Below are 23,928 nucleotides of genomic sequence, written 5' to 3'. Positions count from 1 at the left end.
TCAAACAAGCAGACGAAACAGTTTACCTTATAGGTATACTATACTTATAAACCTTATTAAAATAAATAAAATATAGCCAGACTTTATACACACATACGGAACACTTAGTGCGCTACGTTCAATACGCACTTGAAGATTTAACGCCAAAGCAAAAAAAATGAGACATTATTGTATAAAAGAAGCGTGTACAAAGAACGTGTATAAAGACATGCGATTTTGTTGCATGTGGTTAATGGCCGTAGAATGGTATATGGATGGATGAATGGTGTAGGTATTTATTAAAATTAATCATATGCAATCATGTAATGTACATTTACCTGTACATACTTCTATTATATATTTATTAATTTAATATCACAGGTCGTTTTCAATATGATTATTTTTTATTTTATATATATAATATGTAACGTAATTAATAATAATATGATAAAATAATATATGAATTATAAAATCAGACAAAGTAATATATTAGAAATCAAGAATGGAAAATATATTTTTTATATTGTTTCTTGGAGGAAAATTGCTATATATAGAAATGTGCATCGCACGCACCTCATATTCTATTTTTTAATGACGCCCGGAGATGTACTTGATATATTTTTCACAGCAGACGAAACAGAACAATAACGTAGGTCAACATCTGACGTTCCATTTTTGAAATTATTAGTTTTATTTTTAATAATTATTAATCACCTTTGCAATCGATTTGTGGATTGATTAGTATTTGTGACCAATTAACGGGTTATTACATATATGACGAGAACACCTTTTTATAATAGAATATATTTTTAAACTATTGTTTATGACTTTACTTTAACGTAATTATATGTTGACAAAGAGTGAAAATGTATATGTTTTAATAAACCTAATTTTCAGTAAGACTTGCCATTTTATAAAGGTTTTGTATAAATACAAGTATTAGGTATATTAGGTAGGTACTGCGGTAATGATGCATTTTCATTTTCCTATACCTAATATGGAAATATTCCAGTTCATATTCATAAGAGCCTAATCATAAGATATAAATGCTGTGCACAATACAAATTAATTCTCTTTATCTTATCTTATAATATATTGATCCTAAAATACATACTATCGCTGCAAAGTAAGGTCTAGAGGCATTTTGTATAATTAGTAAAAGAAATACAAGTATCTACTCATTTCGGTTTTCTGTATAGCAATTATATTATCTGTGGTATAGCTAAGCGTTATATATCTATAGGTTTTCATTGATGACTGAGTGGTGCTTTATTTGTATATGTTTTCTAATTGAAGTGAGGTTTTTAAGGTGATTACGTGGATATCAACCTGACTTGTTATATTGCTGGCTATAACAGATAAATAGATAAAATCTTTATTATCTAGGTCCATCCAAACAATTAGATAGATAGATAGATAGATAGATATATTAGGTCTCAAAGATTCATGGTAATTGGTTTCTAGATATCATACAGATATATCGTGTACGGATAAATTTGGACAGCTACAATTAAAGTAAATTAGACACTTGTTAGTGAATTACTTAATATCAACAGAACTAGATACGATTAAGGCCAGACACCTAACGCGAAACATTAACATCACGTCGACATTATCAAACCAAATGGGTCAAACAAAAATAACCTAAATTCTGTAATTGGATTTAATTTATTCTGTTGCTTTAGTGTACCCATTTACAGCAGTGAACTACGTATATTTTAATAGAATAGCTATAGCCATATATGCGCAAATAAGGATAAATTCTAACAACCTATAATTACTATAACAGGATATACATTAGGTTCACGGATGCTACAGACAATTGTGCAGTTGTTCAGTAAACAAAATAAACGATTACGAAATAATCGGGCAATAGAGCATGAAAGAAAAGTAGAAAATAACAATAGTTAGCGCACGCAGACCTTTGCAACAGACAGTGACAGTGTGCAAGAGCATTTCACTTACAATAACTCAGCCATTCACAACAATTTATTAAATTGTATAAAATTAATAGTAAATCATTTGTTTCTAGTTTTGATCCCATTCCCATTATATAAAATTAATTTTATTAAAACACGTCACGTACATTAGCAGCTTTTATCTTTGTTTATTACTTTTTGGATTTAGTATAGTAATTAATTTACGTAACTAATTTCTAATGAAATAGCCAAGTACATTATAAAATATATGATCTTCCTGCATTGCACTAACGTAGTTATTTTTATAAAATTTCATTACGTACATAGATATACAAATTGCTATATGTAGGTACGCGTACCTACACGTTAACCCATAAATAGATTTAGGCGCTTAGGTTTGCATTTAAGGATTATCATAATTTTACTATAATAGCCTTGATGCAAGTTCTGTTTTTAAAATATCCATACAACTGCCGTTCGTTTGGCCTTGCGGTTTCGTTGTCGAGTAGGTAATTCTGACCTTTCCGGTATACAAAACAAAGACTTATTGCCAACGTTTGTTACTTTAATCAGATGTGAATAAATATTAGAACATGACCTGATTCATAGAAAAACCGATCTGCACTGTAAATATTAACTGAATAGTTTGGAAGAATGTTGATGCTTATACATATTTAGTTATATTTGTCTATTTAAATGATAACAATGGGCTGACATCAATACTTGAATCTGAAACTATAGGTAGTTATGATATTGATAATAGTACTAGATAACACGATAACTCAGCACGCCGCACATGCTTAGGGACCGAAACAGTTCTATTCAATCTTATATTGAAATTCTAATAATACACCGCGTCTATTCTAGATCCACTAGCAACAAACGTAAACCTTGTTTCACAATAAAAAAAAACACAGCTGTTGAATATTTTGCAAATGATCCACCTGTACTGTTTAGCCTTCTGGCTGCGCAGACTAGGTGCGGGGCTCGAGGAGCGTCCTGGAGCGATGTCTGCGACGTGAAGGTCTGTCTTCTGGCGTCGCGCGCCCAGGGCATGCTGGACAGGAGCGGCCGCACCGGGCGCAGAGGACGTGGCCGATACAGAACGCATAACGCGCGGGAGACTTTCACAGCGCGCACGCACGCGGCCGACTGAAGTTCGCGCGCAGACCGCGCTATCGGCCCAGCCACCGCCACTGACGCCGCATCAGCGCGTCCGGAAAAATCAGATCTCGTGGCGTCAACCCTGTCCATTCATGCTGAACTGTTCACAATCATAACGCGGATTTCTTTTTGTTACACTCTGTTTCCAACTGATGTACTGTTGCACTACCTATAAACTAACTCGGGTTAACCGGCCGTGTCCTGATGGACGGCATGGTCCACCGTTCATTTGACAATGATACCGGAGATATAAGCACGCGTGAGGGCGTCGACATTTAGCTTAGTTACAGCAATGTATCAAATGACGCAGCCAGGTGTGTCGGAAAGGGAGAACACTGAACTACCGATTCTAATGTCGGCAGCGTCACATCGCGCGTTACGCTCATTCTCCGCCAACCGAGACCACGACCACTTTCTTTTGCACGTGATTTTGTTTATTTCGCTTTGCAGTTTACTTCACTACACAACCACTTGTACGAGCTAATACTCCTCACTTCTTCATAATTTTCTTTCACAAAAATAAATAGCTCATTATTCTGAGTCGTAAAGTTAATGTTACTTGCTGAGAAAGCCTATAGTAGAGGGTCTTGTAGGTCAGTGTCACTGTCTCGATGCGTTTGTTTGTTTTGTAGGGGTTGCCGGTCCCAATGTCACAGGCGAATACAGCGCATGCGCGTGCCCGTTCAATAATCGCCCCTCCGTCCTCGCCAGCTGATTCATTTTTATCACATTCTATTAGGGAAACATCATTGAGTTTGGAGTCGTACATTCCTGATTTATTTGTTTGAGAAGAATTTTGATGCATCGAATAAGTTTGTACCCTTTAATTTTATATTAATGTAGACTGTTGCATTACTGTTTAGTGTTTCTTATTTAGTCTATGTAATAAATAATTTGATAATGGTAAACGTCTCCATTACCACGACAATTGTGATGTTTAAAAGAATATACCAACCAACAATACCAAAATTATCTTCCATTGCTATTATCTCTTGTGCAATAACAAAATATTACATGGTAAGTAACATCCCGTTCAGACCGACACAATGAGAATGAAAGCAAATACACTACTTCAACAATGGTATAACAAGATCACAAGAACTGTAGAATTAGGCTATCATGAGGATATAGCTTGATAAGGCTCGTTTGTAAATAATTATAAATGTATAAAATATCGTAAAAAAATATTCGACAATTATTTTAATTATTTTTGTCTGCATTTCAGAATTATTGAGACTATTTAGGTACACAATATAGGTATGTAATATCTATTCATGTTTTTAATTGCTTCAAAAGCAGTTCTTCTACTTTTATAACAACGTAAATCCTGTAAATTGTATTTACGTAATTTCATTTTGATTTTGATGAATCCAAATATTTTTACTAAGAACTTCTCCAATTTGCATTCGACATAAATAATTATCTAAACACGATGTTTATAATGTCAAGCAAACTATTTATATTTATGATAGAAAATAAAATTAGTCAATGGCATTGAATAGCGTTAGCGGAGTTGTCAGCTATCAAGTCCAACTTCGGTCACGCTGTGCACCAGTATGTCGGCGGACCGAAACGTTGTTTATCCAAATTAATGTGGAGACGGCAAACCACTCCCACTATTCAAAACAAAATCCATATATAGATAATAATGTATAACGATTACTACCTATTTTAATCATTTCGTAATCTATTGCCGCTTGTTACCATTGGCAATTTTTCTATGTATTTATATTGCATAAAAGCAAGAGCCCAGCTCACGAAATAAGTATTTACTATTATCAGAGTGTAAAGGTGAATAAAAGAATATCAACAGGTACGGCTTTTTTTTAACATTACAGTGCCATCTACTTTGAAACCTGGTAGAATTACTATTATGACGAATAAATGTCTAATGGATGAATGTTAAAAATAGATAAAACTATTAAAGATGCTGATGCACATGAGTATAATTACATTATCGGGAGCAGGACAATGTGCAAAATCGCTAAACCACCAGGAACGTACTATTGAATGCACAATGGTTCTGATTAAAATGACATATAAATATAAATTTATAAAGCATAGTCGTATTGATAACTTGTAGGTTTCGGGAAACAACTTAAAATTGTATTAACATATAGATTTTATTGCGAGCTATATTCTGTCGAAAATATCCATGTACATACCTATATGTTATCTTTGCAAAAGTTTCACCTCCTTATTTGTCATTACAGATTCATGACACAGGTATATCCGCAGTTGCATAAATATCGAGATGTTTCAATATCTCTGCTTATCTGAATTAATTTTGTAAGTATTTTTTCTGGACAGTCCGAGTACTGACAACTGCACTTCGTCACTTTCTTTAAAGTATTGGTAGAGTGGTTATGTGTTTTAATAGTTCGTATGCCGTTCTACAAACTTCAGCAATAGATGGGCTGTCGTTACAACTTGATGCTAACAGCATTAGGTTATGTCGGCTTCCAGATCTCTTTCGAAACATGTGATTTCAGTGCAGTTTTACTTTTAAATTTATCGTAAATACGGGATTTTCGGCTAGAGTGACTGTCTGAGTCACTTATGTAATCTATTTTAAATATAAACAATTGTATGATCTTAGTAGCGTACTAGCGTAAGTGGGTGGGTAGTGAGTGATTTCTCGGGATCGTAATTATAGTTTCTTAATTTGCTTGTATATAGTTCCGGGTAACATAACAAATCTAACACTAGGTTATATAATATTTGTCATTATTGTTAGATTAGTTAAGGGCAGACAAAGAATAGTTAATAATACAACAAATATAACAAATAGAAACCGATTTATAATAAACAATATATTTTAAATAAACCATTTAACATATAACACTTATACTGGAATCCATATAGTACCAACCTATACTAAAAAATAAAACAATTTGATTTTTTTATATTTCATTGAAGAAATTAAAATCGTTTTCATTTTAAATGAGATTGGGTCAAGAAACAAGAGTATTTCAAATTATTCCAAATTTCGAACTGACAACAATAATAATATATGAAATAAACTACCGACTAACAGACAGATGGACGGGTGAACCGCAAGCATTTGATGGTCTCGATGGTCTAGCACGTCATGCAAACACATATTATATATGATTCTGTGAATTGGTCTTTCCAAAATAAAAAAAAATATCAGTATTTTTATCAGTTGTCTAGCTGTGAACAACACTGACTATGGTATATAATTCTAAATAGCATTATTTCTGGTATGCATGTAAGTGGGCAACAATCTGGCACGAGTATCTACTAATTGGGAAGTGGAGCGAGAGCCGTCACGTAGAATAGTCATAGATAAATAAGTTGTCTGACCTCGAGCAGAAATGGTAACCGCAACTGTAGCTCCACGCAGACGGATATCGTACACATCTTATAAAAGAGTCAAATTACATGCGCATTGTGGCTGACTTTGATTGATATCTTGTGTTTTGTTCCACTATTAGTAACTGTCCATCTGATGCACTGGCCATGTACTTACTTACGTATAGTTTATTAGCTGACAAATGAAGCGAAGTATCAATCTTACTATTTATCTTAGAATCACAAAATATTCTCTCGCTAATTCCCTGAATTAAAGTCACTTATTAATCGTAATGCCACTAATAAAAATATCTAATTATGACGACGATGCTTCTATCAACTAAAACATCCTCAACAATGCAGCGAAATAATCTATAGCTATTAATCGTTTCCTTTTAACGCCCTAAAGGCTCAATAAATTACATTTCCCATAGTCGTTATTTATGGACATGCAGCTAGTTCATATTGTGTACCATCGTCAATTTATTTTTATCATAAAATATTACAAATGGTAAGAAAACAATTTCTTACATGTATATGTATGTGCGAGTACATGCTTCATTTAGGATAGCACTCATTCACACATTCGCACATCAAAATCTTAACTGGTAATTTGAATGACTAATATTGTGGCTGTAAAGATGGATCAACTTGATGTCCAAAGTAGATAACAAGGATATTAATTAAATTTAATGAGATCATCAGTAAATACTTGTTACATTAAAACCCTCTTCATTGTGGAACCGCAGTTTTGCTGTATATTCCCGAACTGTAACAATCCAGAACAATCTGGAGCGCAATCTAGTATTTGTGATTGGCAAAAGAATCTTTGAAATTCAAGCATTTAGCGAAAATTACAAAAAGTTTACGTTATTTTGAGAATTTTATTTCGGCAGTAAGTGGAAAATAAAATATAGAACGAATCTATTCGATAATTGAATTCTTTACCGTTGCTTAGATAAGTGACTACTGTTAGAAAATATATACGTGCTTTTGCCGTCGACGAAACAAGATGTACAAATCGTATAGTTACTTATTTAATATAACTGTGTATCAAAAAGAGTAAAGTAAATATACCTAAAGCTGCGTATCCATTCACCATTTTATTTGTACCTATGTACATCAAGACAAACTTTATAAAGATATTACAAAAAAGAATAAGAGACATGAAATCGATTTGTACTTTTATAAACAAATTATTACTTATTGTATACTTTTATAACGCCAAATAACTCTGCATACTTAGTAGCAATGTAGCATACAATGTAGCTTCAGGGCTAAGTTTAAAATTTTCTCTGTTTAAGTAGTCGTAAGTATTTATCTATATTTATTGCAATTCAGTTTATATACTAACCCTATTCATATAACACCAAATTAATTTGCTAATGTTTATCAGATTTTCAATGCCAATGGTCTACGATACTTTACAATATTCTGGTGTGGGCGTTTATTACATTGACATAGCCAAAAATACAGCCCACGTGCAAATTTCGGACATTAGGATAGATATCTTAATAAACAAGAGCGTTTTATTGCGTACTCGTATATCCAAAAGTAGTTCGAATTATACTAGGAGTATATTAGTATCTGAAGACTTAATTTCACATAAATATTTTGAATGCGGAAGTGTATCTATCTGATTACTGCCTTTTCACGACTAAACATCTAAAGGTATTTTAATGAAATTTGATGTGATGATAGATTGGTCAAAAAAGCTAATGTAATAATACAATGGAAATTATGCCTTAGACACTTTAGTTTTTCCAATATGATCGGTACTATGACGCAATATTGTTTAAAGACGACAAAAAAGTATTTAAATGTATTTATTACAGAGAAAGTAGATATTTACAATCATGTCATTTTAATAGGTGATGTAATTATTAAATTGCATTGGAATTGCTTGCAGTATACTGGTACCCACTGATTATTTTAATGGTTTCGTTGACTAAATTGGAATGATTGAATTTATGCGATTCTTTCAGTAGGTGTAGAGCGCAATATGATTAAAGTTTACAGTTTGAAATGAAGAAGAATATTCATTACTTGGATTTTAGTGCTATCGGTGGAGAGGACACTCAATGAATTTTATCGACTGTAGCGAATGATAAACTAAATCTACACCACGTCTGTTCAGAAATCTTAATGTACCAAAATAACCGACATTAACCAAAGCATGTTGTTGGTAAACTTATATGGACCTAATACAAATACATGGCCTTACAAATCATATAAGGGTTTAGCCATGTGAAGATATTGGGGACACCGTTGCGCATCGAGAGAAAATATGTAATGAAAAACCAATGTGATTAGTTTCCGAATAGACTGAAGAATTACAAAGCTAAATTATCTACGGGCATCTGTCCGTACAATAAATAACTAAAACGGAAAATTATTTAGTAATGACCCAAGTCCCAAACCAAGATGAGTCCAAGTGGTTACAGTATATCCGTAAGCACAAAGCAATTAACACTGCGTTTTATAAGAGTTGGCACTACATAGGGGAAATGAACCATAACAACCTCAGATAATTCTAAAATAGTTTCACAAAAAAATATTTTATTTTAAGACGGTCTTGCATATGCTGTAAAAACCAAGCCACTTAAGTTACACACTCTACCAGAACGATTAATAACTTTTAAAACGGTTGCACGAAGTCTATGGATGCAAATGATCTAGATTACGCGCCAAATTTAAAATGGGATATATAGGTTATTATTTTGGCGCGTAAAGTATAGTCGCTTGTAAAAGTGCACTATGGCTAGGTAACGTTATGGATAATTAGTAAAATTATGTCTGTCAACAGTGAATATATATTAAGTAAAATTCTGCTATTGTATTATAATTTATAAATCATGTTTCTCATTAAACCAACGTACCTTGCCTGTGCTTGGCCATTTAACATGGTGACCACTTGGGCCACTATGCCTTTGACCGGCGCCTCCTTCTCCAACATAACACTGGGCTTTTCCATCTTCATCACAGCACGATATTTTAGTTCACCTTCACTTCACAAATCACCCATTCACTACCACTCACTGGTAAAACAACCACAATTACATTTGTATTTAAAGAAAATTTGTGATTCTAATCGTTGCTGTAAAATACCTACATAAAATAATATTAATTTATTTTTTAGGTAATGAACCTCTATGTCAAATATGCTCTGAGAGGCGTTACATAATTCATTACGACATTTTATATTGTAAATGTAGTCTTTCGTCGTGTACCACGGTACACGATGAAAGATTGGCAGACGACATGCGTGAAATATGAAAAGGTTAATTCTTCTCAATATATATTATATAAAAATGATAGATTAACATTTCTAACCCCGTCGTTATATTGCCTATTAAAGTTACAAAAACACCCGATGACATAGTTACTGCTTAGCTTGTCTTTTTTAAATTCCTAGTAATTCAGAGCTGCAATAGGTAGATAGGTACTCTAAGTCAGTGCTGACATTATGATAAAAGAATTGGTTAACTTCAATATGATTTGCAAGTAGTTTAATACTAAAGAGATATGAGGAAATAAAATAATTAATGAACACCGTTTACGATTTGAAATATACGAAATCAGATAGTTAAGTACTACTGTTACTACCACCTAAGAGAATATTATATACTACCATAGATAATAATAATATAATTACAGTGCTATTAACACTACGTTTTATAAGATTTGGCATTGCGTTTGTATGTTTTAAATTTTTTTAGTTTTGTGGAGATACTTTTCAAAATGAATCAATGCAAACAATTGTTTGCAAATATGCCGTGATGAAATCAATATTTTACATAGATTCATAAAATATATTATATTTTTAGTGACGTAAATACTCTGGATAATTGAAATGCCATCTACATAAACGGATCATTTCTCGTCGCGCGCGCCATATGTAGAAAAAATAAAAATTTTAAAAATAGAACGCAGTTACGTGATAGTTTTGTCTTTTTTAATTTACACTTAATTTCGGGGTATGTACGACTACTTTCCAATGTACCTATATAACATTAGGTAATGGACATGTCACCCAACAAGAAATCTTATTTTGTAAGTAGTTATGAAACGCTATAAGTAATACGTTTTTATGCTACTATGTAGGTACCAGGATATCGTTAAAAAATAATTAATTTGCTACTTATATTTTAAATTATCTTTTACTATTACTACTATATATTACATATTAGGTAACATTATTTCATTTTATGAATTTTTTTTCTATTTATTTTGCCAACAGCCAATCATTACCTATATATAAATACATAATTACGCATATAACTATAGAGAGATTTATTTTTACAATTGTCTGACGAAAAAAAGCTAATGGATATTAATAAAATACGTACCTTATCACAATTTGTAAGGATAAATATTCTACATTTATAAATAATTGACAATATTTACACAATTTGTAATTCTTTCAATTGCACCATGTCATTACGACAACTAGACGATTTTCAATGGATCTGAATAAATTCAATTTACTGTTTCCAAATCCTGTGAAATCATTTCTCACGAGTTCACAATTATCTTGATGAATATTTTTTGCTCCCATACTTTGCAACAGTTCTATGACCATTATTATAATAGAATCTTTTTTGGTCCATAATACAATAGTGTATATTTATAATACAATAAAACGAAAGCAACATAAATTATTTAGATATCTTACTAATATTATAGACGCGAATGTTTGTGAATATGGATGGATAGATGGATGTTTGTTACTATTTCACAAAAACTATTGAACGGATTTTGATGAATCTTTACAATAATATAGTTTATACATCAGAATACCACAAACATACAACAATTCTGAAATATTTTTTAATCTTGTAGTACACAAGCACTAGAAGTATTTACTATACTATTTAAAATGTCCTGTTTAAATCTGTTAATTTATTTTATGATCATTCCATTCGTATATATATACATAAATATATATTGTAACGAAAAAAAAATATATATATTTATTAATAAACAAAATATTAATATATATATATATATATTCATTTTTATTAATATTTCAACTCCACATGGACATGGCAGAGGTAAAAAGCTTCTAGAACTAAATTCATTTGGCATGAGTTTTGTAATTCATACAGAATTATAATGAAAGTTAACCCATTTAGAAGTAATGGTTAAGTTAGCGTGCGGTCTGAGGTGACAAAGGTCGATTTTGTCGCAGTTTTGAGAAAGTTGGGTAATGACGTGATTTTAAATATGACAATGCCATTAGAGATAATATTGCAGAATAAAAAGGTAAGTGGTCCGAAATGAATAAAAAGACTACTCCTAGTAGATTAGGTACTTGTGCATTTCGATGGTACTATTCAATAATCTCTTGTTACGTTTGACACAAATTATTACGATTATGTAGGTAGGTCGTTAACGTGTTACGAATTATATTGATATAAAAGTGTGGGGAACAAGAGAATTAAGGGTTCTGTAGGTAATATATAATATACAAAGAAACTAATTTATGTTATTGTATCGAAAATATACCTGCATATTATGTATTAAAATAGTATATATATAAAGGAAATTCTTACAGAATGAGTTCGGACAGTCGATATTATAATATGATTCATTTGACGTTAGTCGTAACAAAATAATTTTGTAACCTGTGTGCTTTTCTTATAAATCTTATTTAATACATAATTTCATCTAAGTATTAAAAGCAGCACATGACTTCGACATATTTACAGCATCGCATAATCTATGTAGCAATGATCATAAATTGCTGATAAAATAAATGTACCCAACTAAAAAAACAAACTGATGTACTCAAAAATTAATGTACGAAACACTGTACATATATGCATAAAAGAAACATTAGGTATATGAAAGGCGTGGTCATTTTATGCACCGAAAGTAACATACAGAACGTGTATACCAGGGATGCCAACCAAATGAGAATCCTCATACAAGTATTTTTATATTTTTTTATCTTTGGTACGAGGTAGGATGATATCTTCATCCTAGTACAATTTGATCTACTGAAACTTATTTATGGATATTAATAAGTATTTCACTGCAGTCAAAAATTTGTTTTTAGCACTGATTTATTTAGTGTAAGTAGTGTAAGCACAAACAAACCTAATTGTAGCAAACCTGTACTCAAAATATGACGACGAGGTGGAAGAGTCAAACTGTGCCGATAATGTATGACTTCTTTTATTTTTTCGTACGCGTCAAATAAAATTAAGGTCGACAACCCTGGTTAATACCGACACTACCAGCTAATTACCGAATAAGAAATAAATAGCGGTATGTATAATTTGATTGCTAGCTTGAACTAGTTCTGCTATGTCTTATTATGCAAAATAAATAGGATATTCCGCACAGCAATATAAAAGAATTTCACTACACTACAACTCACGAGTCTTTACTATTAAATACATCTTGAGATTCACAATCGTTCATTTTATATTATATTCTGTTAAGTCACCAGTCTTTAAGTTTCGACCATCCAGTTGGTCTTTAATAAACTGAGCTAAAAGCTGCTAAAGCTATTCAATGTTGCCATAGTAACGCAATTTCGACAACAATTAGGCCACAGAATGAGGCGTTCCTGCTTGTGCTCCACCCACCAGAAACTTATTTAAACGCTTTCTTTGCTATAGAGATTTTCTACCACTCATTTGTGTAAAATAATTTCAATTAGAAAGGTGCTTTATTATATGTCGATGTTTGAATTTGGAATCAACCTAGATCAAATTGAAAAATAACGAGGAAGTATTATTTTGTTAGTTTTACCACATAATATATTTATTATAATAATACCTAGATTTATTTTACACTTACAGTAATTATTGATTGGCAACTAGTTTTGAAATATTAGGTACTTATTATATAATTTAATCAAAAAACCGTATCAGTTGCATAAAGAAGAATAAAATTCGATTCGGTTTTCGTACAGCTGTCGTCGCGTAACGTGCACGTATAAAGAATCGTCAAAATGTGAACCTTTTCTTTCTTACGTTTAAATACTTTGTGTTTGAAAAGATGGGGTTTTAAGATCTCAGCGGAGCGAAGTCTTTTGTAAACCCCCGCACACCCAGTGCGGCGTGTGCGGGGTTGGTAGGCAGCAGAAAATTTTATTCAGAAAGCGGGCGATGGTCAAATAACTTTGGGAACCTGTGTCTAAAATAACAATGGTTACGGTTAATGGTTAATTATTAAATAAGTAAATATTACTATTATAGTTTTCTATCCGAATATGTTACGTAATATATACCTATTACCTATGTATGTCTTAATAATATTCACACATTATTCATTTATTTAGTAATAATATACTTAAGGAAATGAAAACGTATTAACACTCTAAATTGCCTGTATTATCTAATAAAGACTGCAAAAGTAACGTCCGTCTGTGGTTTGGAAGTGTATCTAGTATTACATAGGTATACTAGCTAATTATTAAACTATCACGTTGTAAAAACTAGGACTCAAGTGTCCATTAATGTCAATATAAAGTATAAAACACAAAATATAAAGTAGGTATTTAGTTTTATGAAGTTTATGTTCTTATCTCTAATAATGATCACGTACTTATATTAACATTAACATATAATTAACATAAATTGATTGACATTTATGATTTGAAGGAATGCAATCACTCTTAATCTCAATAGATATGCCATAGCACTTGTTAATGATAAGATGATAAGAGAATCAATATATCGCAGATATGTCGTATTCAGTTGAGAGTAAGCATATGTATTTCTGTGCGTTCCACCTATAAGTACATCTTCATGAGTGTATAAAAATCTCACATTACGATGTATTAAATGCCGAAATTATTCAACAATATGTTATAAAATTTTACACACTTTGTTTAATTTCGATCTATCCAACATTTATCTATAGAGATATGATACATATATCTTTATATTGACCTCAATATTAGAACTACTGAAGTATGGAAAAGCGTGGCCGGGTCACAGCAACATGTGGCCAGGTCAGCTAGTACTGATGTATAAACTATAACATAATTATATTTCAGGGCCGATTAATTTTGGTAGCTACGGAGCGAGCCGTCGCGCGTCGTGTGCTTTTGAAGAGGGTTATTTTAAAAAGCTCTCGCCCTTGGGTTAAAAGGATCATATTTTATACATCATCCTTTAATATTTCGGTACATTATTAAGCGACAACGTGAAATAATATTAACTGTACTTTTGACACAAAATTGTTCTTATTCACAAAATATAAACTGTCTAATAAGCCTAAGAAAATATGTTGTTCTTAATACTATACATTTGTACAAGTTATATATAACTATTTTGTTTTTCTTAATTATGAAAATATTTTTATACGTTTTTTTTCATCCATAAGTGGGAATATACATATACCTGTTCAGACATGGTATTAAATACATATTATATACCTAATAAACAATCAAAAACAACGAAATGATATGTAAACGATTAGGCAAAGAGCTAAAAAAATTATTATGAATTACTTAAGTTTATTAAGTTTAATAATTATTAAGTTTATTTCTGTCCTATTAATAAATCAATAAAGTCGATAAAAATACACCCCAACGTTATGATCCTAAATGGTATATGAGGATAACGAAATGACGGACTACATCATTTATTTATACACCATATGTACATTATTGTAAACAATTGACGTTTAATTAGGACACACATGAATTGATATTGCCTAAGTATGCAATGCAACTTATCACATATGTTTAATTCAAAATAATTGTACTCAACTAGGTATACCTACTATAATATGGTATATGGGTAGTCACTTTAAATATTTTATATTCATATATTTAAAAAAAATGTTGTCATGTGTTTTGTTGCCAGATTAATCTACCTATATTTTAATAACGTATTATTAAATGTAAATATTAGAACAAAACATCCAACAGCACCTTCAATAATATGTTTTTTACTGTACTATTTACTCTACTGATAAATGGACAACATTAAAAATAATGCCTAGTATATACTGGTATATTAAAGAAGTACTTGGTATATTAAAGATCTAACATATCTACTCTGAACCATTGTGAATTGTGTATTTACAAAGTCGAGTTAGCAGATATTTACGACTTATTTATAGATATTTGTATTATGTTAATATTGTTCCTTATTTGCGGTGATTTGTTTTATATACTAAGCCAAATAAATGAACAGTAATAGCATACTAAATTGTAATTTCCAATTATAGTTCCATTTATCTTTTCAGTAGACATTTCATAGACTGTTTTAATTAATATCCAAATGTATATCTTATAGAAAATGTAGGTATATATACTAAATAGATACTTATTTTTTTTACACATTATGGTATCTATTATATAACAGAATACAATATTTCCAGTATTAAGTTAACCGGCTTCCGCATTTACGCCAATAGTCCAAGGTATTATATACACTTATGAAGAATGCTGCATACTACGCAACTGCATTGAATTATAAGATTATTAAGAAGATCACAATACCCAAAACAAATCCACCATACTATAACAACAAGAATCCATTAACGTTTCACTGCAGGGTATGAATCTCCATAACATGAGCATTTTAGGCTTTACTCTGAAGTTTTTTAACTTGAAACCACAGTAATAATTAAGTACCTACTTTCGTACTTATGTTTCGCGGGGTAGATTTTGTCATTACAAACCGAAAAACGTACTCAGGTTTTAAAAATGCACAAACTTTTACGTAGCAAAAGCTGGTGTACATTGATATTCTAATTGCTAAGTTCATTGACCGGTTCGGGATTGGATCGTTGATCAAAATTACTTTTATTGATGGTATCGTACTGCGCGGTGGGCACGTGTTCGTGGTCGTGCTAAGGCCAGCTACGTACGGCCGCGTGCGCGACGAGTTTCAGACTAACAACTTAACAAGCCGGCAACGGGGACTGCGGCCCGCGACGAGATGAACCGAAGCCCCATAGCAGCTGCGCGCCACTTTATCTGATTACCTCATGGTGCAAGGACCTTTCAACACAAAGCTCACCGTAAAATGTACCTTGAAAATCGGTGGTCGCACCGCGAAATTCAACTTACGAAATGCTTGTTAACTGTCCGTTGTTTTGTAATCTTGGACTTCAAAGGTACTTAGATGTTTAGTAAATCGAGCGCGACTCTAGACTAGATATTTGACACTAAATATTGGGCAAGGATACTTAATTCATGTTAATGTTTAATGACTTCTGTACCTCGTCAAGTTTTTTTATTTAATTTAATAAATATTAATTTTAATAAATAAACGCAAAATATACTGAAATGTATATTTAGTTTTAAATAAAAATACCTTTATAATCGTGAGGAGTAAGGCAATAAATCCAAACGTATGCAAAAAGAAATCTCCGAAACCCGTTAAATTTTGGCGAAGGTATCGGGTAATATAAAGTATATCTTACGAAATTAACGCAGGCTGGTACACCATTACGTCATTATCAATGAAAAAACTCGTTTATTGTGATAAGTAACTGTATCCCGCGACGATCGCGGAAAGTCGCGTAAAAGGTAAGTTGATATTTGTCCGTAAGTTGTATGTTTTAATTGACAATATTTATGTCCTACAATATGTGATAAATTTTATTGGAATCCACCTAGAAGTCTTGCGAATGAGATTTTTATAGCATAGAGGCAAACAATCTTGCATTCTCTGATGGTAAAAGATAACCTTGACCTTGGGGGAATATCTGGAGAGTTGTTGCTCCTTTTAAATAATAATCTTTTTACTCGAAGATAGCAATATAGCTTGGAAAAGAAAAGCATTGTTGCTAGACGATTTCACAATGTACTTGGCAAAAACTTTCTGGAGGAACGTACGGTGGAAAACCACCAAATTTACCTTTCCATGTTCACAAACACTCGTGTTTATAATTTTCATACTTATAAACTTACTACTACTTATAAGTTCCTGTAAGCTTACACAAAATCATCGTTGGATATCTTAATTTTCTACAAAATATTCAACACAAAAAATAAGTGTAAATAAATACGACCACAATATTTTTTGCGTATTATTACTTATATGCGTAATAGTGTTATTATTTTTAATATAAAGGTACCTGCTTTATAAATCTGTACGAACGTGTATTCAGCCTAAAGAATGGAACTTCGAAGGAAATCGTTCCCACTACCATACGTAGGAGTATCATAGCGATTGTTTTGTACCGTGTCACGGCGCATGGAGGTCAAAACAAACGCCCACGCGATGTCTGATAATTGCAGCTGTTACGGTTCTTTGAGTATGTTTACAGCAACATACAGTGGAGTGAATGTAATGTTATCTACCTTCCTGTATCCCGTATGTGTAGATATGGAAAGAAATGTATGTGCGAAAATAATGATCTTCTTTACATAGTATAAAACAAGTCGCTGCCACTGTCTGTTCGCTTATGTCTTTTATATTACACAACGGATTTTAATGCAGTTTCAGCAATACATAGAGTAATTGAAGAGTTGATTTATATGTAAAATACATACGTATTAAAGTAAAGATTTCCAATGCATCCGTGTGAAACTGTGGCGGGTTGCAATTATTACTAAATATACGTAGGTAAAAAATACTTGTTCATGTAGGTACTTATTTTACAACAGTAGATTATAGTTTGTTTCGAAAAGAAATGCTGACTAACAATAAAACTAACCGCACTGACAGCTAAATGAATATTCAAAATCCAGTCACTTTTAACTAAGATATCTAGTAACTTAAAAGGTTCATTGAAATAAGTAGCTAAGACACTTGCTTTATCAAAATACAGCCAAAACGAGGAGGTACTTTTCTTTCCCGACAATTTTTGCTAAATCGCAGGTAAGATTAGTTTTGATATGCCTAAGATTGTTTACCTATGCCTCGAATTAGCCGATGGCTTACAATTGTTCATCATATGAGTAAAAATTAATGAAAATAATAGAGATGCTTTTAGAGACGTTTATTATAGCAGAGCGAAGTGACAGAAGTGATATAAAACAAAATGTATAAAAAGAACTCTCATATTTTAAATATGGATAAACGAATATAAAAACTGCCAGTGACTGTCATTGTAGGTCTAACAATATGTAAAAATTATGTTTCCCACAATATTGAAAATGCCTTCTACCATTTGGGTTAGTGGTTAATGCTAGCAAGGGACTCCCTACATTATTTCATCAATTCTCTTAGAAAATGTATTTTTGATACTTTTTTGCACTTATGACTAAATATGTATACGTATATATTACGAAAGTGTCGGTGTGCGTGTGTATATATATTTCTAAGACATTTGAAATTATTTTTGAATCTGATTTCAATTAGAATGTTGAACGTGAACTTTTGAAGTGAAGCACATATTTTCAATACAACACGTAAAGTTATTTTAAACCTATACCACTTCAAGAGCATACTCTAATACTTAACTTACGAAAAGGCATTTTTATCAGTGCACGTGTTAAGAGCAGTATGGAGTTTGTAATGGAACCATCAGCAACTGGTCTTGAAATTTACTCTGATTCAAATAGTCCATAAAGTGATGGTAAAGAAGGGTACAAAATAAATAGATCGTAGTCTGTGGTATAATATTGATTTACACACTTTATTGGATAATACTTGTACGCGAGTTGAAATCTGTTCATTGAATACATAAAATATAATTGTATAAAAAATGAAAACTGACCTCGCTCTTAAGTTAAGCTCTTAGTAAAAATCAAGTTTTTAAATGTCGTAATCGACAAAAGCTAAATTAGAGCATTTAAAGTAATTACCGCGTTATCTCAAGAATATAATGTGATTAGAATGTCAGAAAATGGCGAGGCCCATTATATTTAACAGCAAGTACAAGGGAAGTTGTTACTGCGCTTAAAAATCACGCAGACCGTGTAGCTGATTGTGTGCACAAATTTGAGTTTGATTCTATTTTTTAGTGGATTATCTAAAAGTAAAATGATGAACTTATCTGTACTAATAATATAGAGAGGTTATGTTTGAGAGTTTAAATGCTCGGTGTAATCTTCGATACTAATGATCCGATTTTGAAAATTGTTGTCGTGTTGTGTATAGCCCATTTATCAATAAAGACTATAGGCTATATAACACACACACACTATAACCCATAGGAGCTACAATGTAGAAAAATTATGAAGTTACAAGGATCAGGTATATTATAAAGATATAATACATACATACTACAGTTATAATACAGCTGTGGTATGAAATTGTAAATAGTATGTAAATAATAGACCCGGCCAAAAGTTACGAGTACACGGTATGAATATAACGTAAAAAAAAGGTAAAAATATATTAAACCAGTATCTGTATGTCGAAATACTACTTTTGGAGCATTATAGCCATACAAAATATCTCTTTAAATAAGTACGAATATATAATAAAAAAGAAAGTCTAATTAGTCACGTTAACATTATAATGTAAGTAGTAAGAATTGAAATGTTATACGGTATATGCAACAATATTAACTTTAACACGAGTTTAATTCTGTGAATTTGTTGGTTTAACAACGAACAGAGTTATTTTTTATATTCCACAAATATTATTAGAATGTTACCTAGTTGTTTATAACTATATATAGATTATCATTGGTTATTATTATTTGTTTTGATTTCAATTCTATTCATACCATTCTTTTGTCTTTATGTCAATATTCTTTTGTTGTCTTATGTATATTTGTTATTGGATTCAATAAAACAATATACTAATGGTTCAGAATTCAATAACTCCACTGTAGCTAATATACATGGTCTTAAGAAGTTTATATTTAAAAAAATACTTTACACGCTGATCTTATACTTAACATAAATGTGAAACATAGCTTTTAAAATTATACAAAAGCTTATTTTTATTTAAAAATATAAAGAAATTACTTTTTTAAGTACCGCCATAGAACGGCAAGATTTTTGATGCGTGGTTATACGCATCAGGTTAGCAATTGAAATCCTGAGTTTAACTTTTGATGGTACAAATTAAAGAAATACCTGAAAACCAAGAAATACCAGAAACTGTTTAAAAAAGTATTAAATTTCGTGTATCCTGTATACTGGTTGAAAGACGAGGAGATGAGATATGATTGTTTTATCTGGCTAACACTTCATCATCACTTCATCACTGCCTTTCCATTATTTGAAGTCGGTGCAGTATGTCCTCTTCTTTCACTGATCCCTATCAGTCGTCATATCTGAACTTACCCACAACCTTTTGTACATATCGTTTCCACACAAACCTTCTATCTTTTTTGGCTAATACTTATTATACTATGTATTAATATTACTGACTTACCCAATGTTGGATAGACTAGTAGTGCTGGCAGTAAGCGAAACTGGAGCACTTTTTCCTTGCGCCATTGCCGCTAGCTGTCGGTCGAGCATGTTATTTTGTTCTAGCAGTTGACTCCATTGGCGTATAGCTGTCTTGGAAGAGGAAAGCTCCTGTCGTAGCTGCCGTTCGTCCAGCGAGTTGAGCCCACTACGTAGGGAGCTGTCCAATCTGTGTAATGGTATTAATTACTTCACTAGTATTCGCTATTACTTTATCTAACGCGACTTCTTCGGAAGGTAATAGTTCAAGCGACCCCCTGAGACCTGTGATCTTTATTCCGTCTTAATATTTTATCTAAACACAGATTATACGGCAAAATTGTTTGTTGAGATATGTAAGACAGCTATCTGTGCAGGCGACTGTGTATATAATCTACCTCTGTTAAGGTCGATAGTTAAAATTTTCACGAAATTGAAATTATTTAATTATAGTTTTATAAGAATTAATTTTTTTCATTATTTATTTCTTTACTTGCATTAGATAGACTGCGAAAATACTGTACCGATTTAATACACTGTTTAAAAAAATGTTATTCCTAAATTATCCCTGCGTTAAGGAACCTTATGAAAACTTCGATAATTTAACCCAACGTGTGAAAAAAATATCTACCCCAAAAAATCATTATATTGCGTATCCTATTGATAACAGTGCAAAATGATGTACTACAGTTCTATAGACGACGTCAATAATGTAGGAGTGTATGTATATGTATGTGTTAAAAAATATATTTTTGAAATTTTTGTTAAATACTCGTGTGGCCTGGTTTCGCACGCACGCCGTTTGTTAAATATAATATAAACGTAGAATTTGTCTGCATTTAATTACCTTTCAATGTAGTCATCAACACTCTGTAGGCTGGTGATAGATTGCGCTAGGTCATTGTCCATCATGAGGTCATCAGACGCGAGGCTCGACAGCGTGTCCAATGAGGGGGTGCGTTCAGTACCTCCGTTACGTACCCCGCACACTACCACACAAATACCACAAATATACCAAAAATGTAAAAAAATGAAATAAATATTTAGTTATAAAATATTGGTATTTGCACAGAGCAGATCTTATATAATTAATTAACAAGCATTCCGCATGTTTACCATTCTATAGGCGTGTAAATTATCTTACATTTGCATTTCATTTGTTATGCAGGTGTTATGTTCATCTAATATCTATACCTACATATAAATAAAATTGGAGTGTCTGTTTGTAATATTGAAATAGTTTTTTACTACATGCGTATGAATATAAATACGCGAAATACACCAAAATAACATTTTTTACAATTTATATCTGTCTGTCTGTCTGTTTGTTTGTTCCGGCTAATCTGTGAAATCGGCCCAGCCACCGATTGTGACGAGACTTTTTTGGCAGATAGCTGATGTAATAAGGAGTAACATAAACTACTTTTATTTTAGAAAAATTCTATTATTTTAGAAAAATAAAGTTAAATAAAAAATTTTCAATCAACCAAGAATCGCAGGATTCTCTCAATGCGATAAATAGGAAAGAAAGATGAATGAAATTTTGATTATTAAATAATAACATCTTAATTTTCGTACCTTTGAATTGTTATTATTTACTTACGTTTGTATTAGTGCAGACTTTAAATATATCATCAAAATTATGTGAATATGTTTTATAATAACAAGAGTGTAAATGAGTATGTATTGTAGCAAATAAATAAAGGAATATATATAATTAGGTATATACATAATACTCACATTTTCGGTTTCTCTGTACAAGCGGGCTTGATGTAATTCGCTCCCTTGACCTCCTTAATTGTCTGCTCGCTTCAGAATCAACTATTTTACTGGATGGGCTACCGTCCGTGTTTTCTAAAATAAAACATGGTTATATTAAAGTAGTTTTTCATCAGAATCCGCGTCAGTTATTAAAGTTATTTATTTCTAGTAAAAAAACTAAAGTAAAACAATATTTTTATAAGGTTACAGTGTGTAAAAGGTGTAGTAATGTTTCTATATCTATAAAAACAAATTTTTTGTAGATATAGAGTAGGTAATTTGTTATAACGCTACCTTTCAGCTTAAATTAAGTCTAAATTTTACATTTTGCATTTATACTTATAATCGAAATCTATTAATATGTTTACTTACTTCGAAAAAGCAGTGCTGGTTGATCTGCTATCTCGTCATCAAAGAAGTCCCGGCCATCTGACAATGAAAGTGAACCCGAAGCATGTGTAGGTGTTCCTGGGGACTCGGGTGTTGCGTTTTTACTACCTTCCACACTGCGGCGTATCACCTCACTAGAACAAGTATTCACAAATGATTCCAATTGCAATGTTCATTCCTTCACGGCCTTGGTAAAAATAAAGTAATTTGTTGCAATCGTCGTAATTTATGACGCCACACATACTAAAAATTATAAATTATAAATAAATTAGATGACGGAACGTAAACACGCACAAGGTGTAACGGAAATTGTTATACAATTCGAAATTCAGTGATAGGTGGCATTTGGTATGTAGTAAACCAAACAACTTTCCCCAAGGGACATATATTTTAATAAAGATATAAGTATCAAATAAATAGATAAAATCTACGTTCCTGTGACGTCATTTGGGTGAATGAGATTAATTACCACCGACTTAAAAACAAGCCTAACTTATTAACAACAAAATGAGCCTAAAAATTAACAATTATTTAAAAATATGCTATGTATATGAATACATTACATAATGGTCTTGTATTATTATGCGATTAAGTCGTAATACGGTCGCCGAAGAGTCAACATTAGTTCCAAACTGTATCTAACAGTTGTAAACAGTAACCAAACTCTGGTCTTTGCCTGATCTTTAGAGACAAAACACGTGTCGCAATAAAATTATAAAAATAACTACAGGTAAACTTACTTTATTCCATTCGCCTGACCCATCATATCACCATCCACATCGTCTTCTAGCTCATCAGCAGGTTCTGGAGACTTGGTCTTCGTGTTTGCTGTCTGATAAGCCGATGAAATGGATGGAGCATCTCTATCGATTTGTAAATCATTATTTGAATCACTAGTACTGGTGGAGGATATAAGGCTATCAGCAGGCGATGTTTCATCATCAATTAGACTTTGCGTGGAAGTTTCTAGTGCAGACATGTCAAATTTGGAATCTTCGAGTGTTAGAGTCAAGTTGGGATGGTCAGCACTTTGATTTGTGCATGTGCTGGTCGTGCTATAATTTGAACTTGTCATTGATCCTAAAACATTTTTTGGATTCATTTATTACAAGGTAAGTATAACATTAT

The 23,928-nt window shown here is 31.9% G+C and overlaps 1 protein-coding gene across 5 annotated transcripts in view; it reads right to left on the bottom strand.

Annotated features, from left to right (window-relative positions):
• Positions 1 to 23,928, bottom strand: part of LOC131850430 (uncharacterized) — a 78,917-nt gene that overhangs the window by 10,383 nt on the left and 44,606 nt on the right. For all 5 annotated transcript variants that reach the window (XM_059200639.1, XM_059200642.1, XM_059200640.1 and 2 more), the window contains exons 12-16: positions 23,541 to 23,880; positions 22,783 to 22,934; positions 22,390 to 22,503; positions 21,497 to 21,638; positions 20,633 to 20,839 (exon numbers count right to left, since the gene is read on the bottom strand). In XM_059200639.1, the coding sequence (XP_059056622.1) occupies positions 20,633 to 20,839; positions 21,497 to 21,638; positions 22,390 to 22,503; positions 22,783 to 22,934; positions 23,541 to 23,880 (955 nt within the window). The remainder of the gene's footprint in view (positions 1 to 20,632; positions 20,840 to 21,496; positions 21,639 to 22,389; positions 22,504 to 22,782; positions 22,935 to 23,540; positions 23,881 to 23,928) is intronic.

Source organism: Achroia grisella, unplaced genomic scaffold (assembly GCF_030625045.1).
Source record: "Achroia grisella isolate CSIRO2021 unplaced genomic scaffold, CSIRO_AGI_Agris_v1 utg770, whole genome shotgun sequence".
Lineage (NCBI taxonomy): Eukaryota > Metazoa > Arthropoda > Insecta > Lepidoptera > Pyralidae > Achroia > Achroia grisella.
This window is presented reverse-complemented; position numbering and strand designations above follow the sequence as displayed.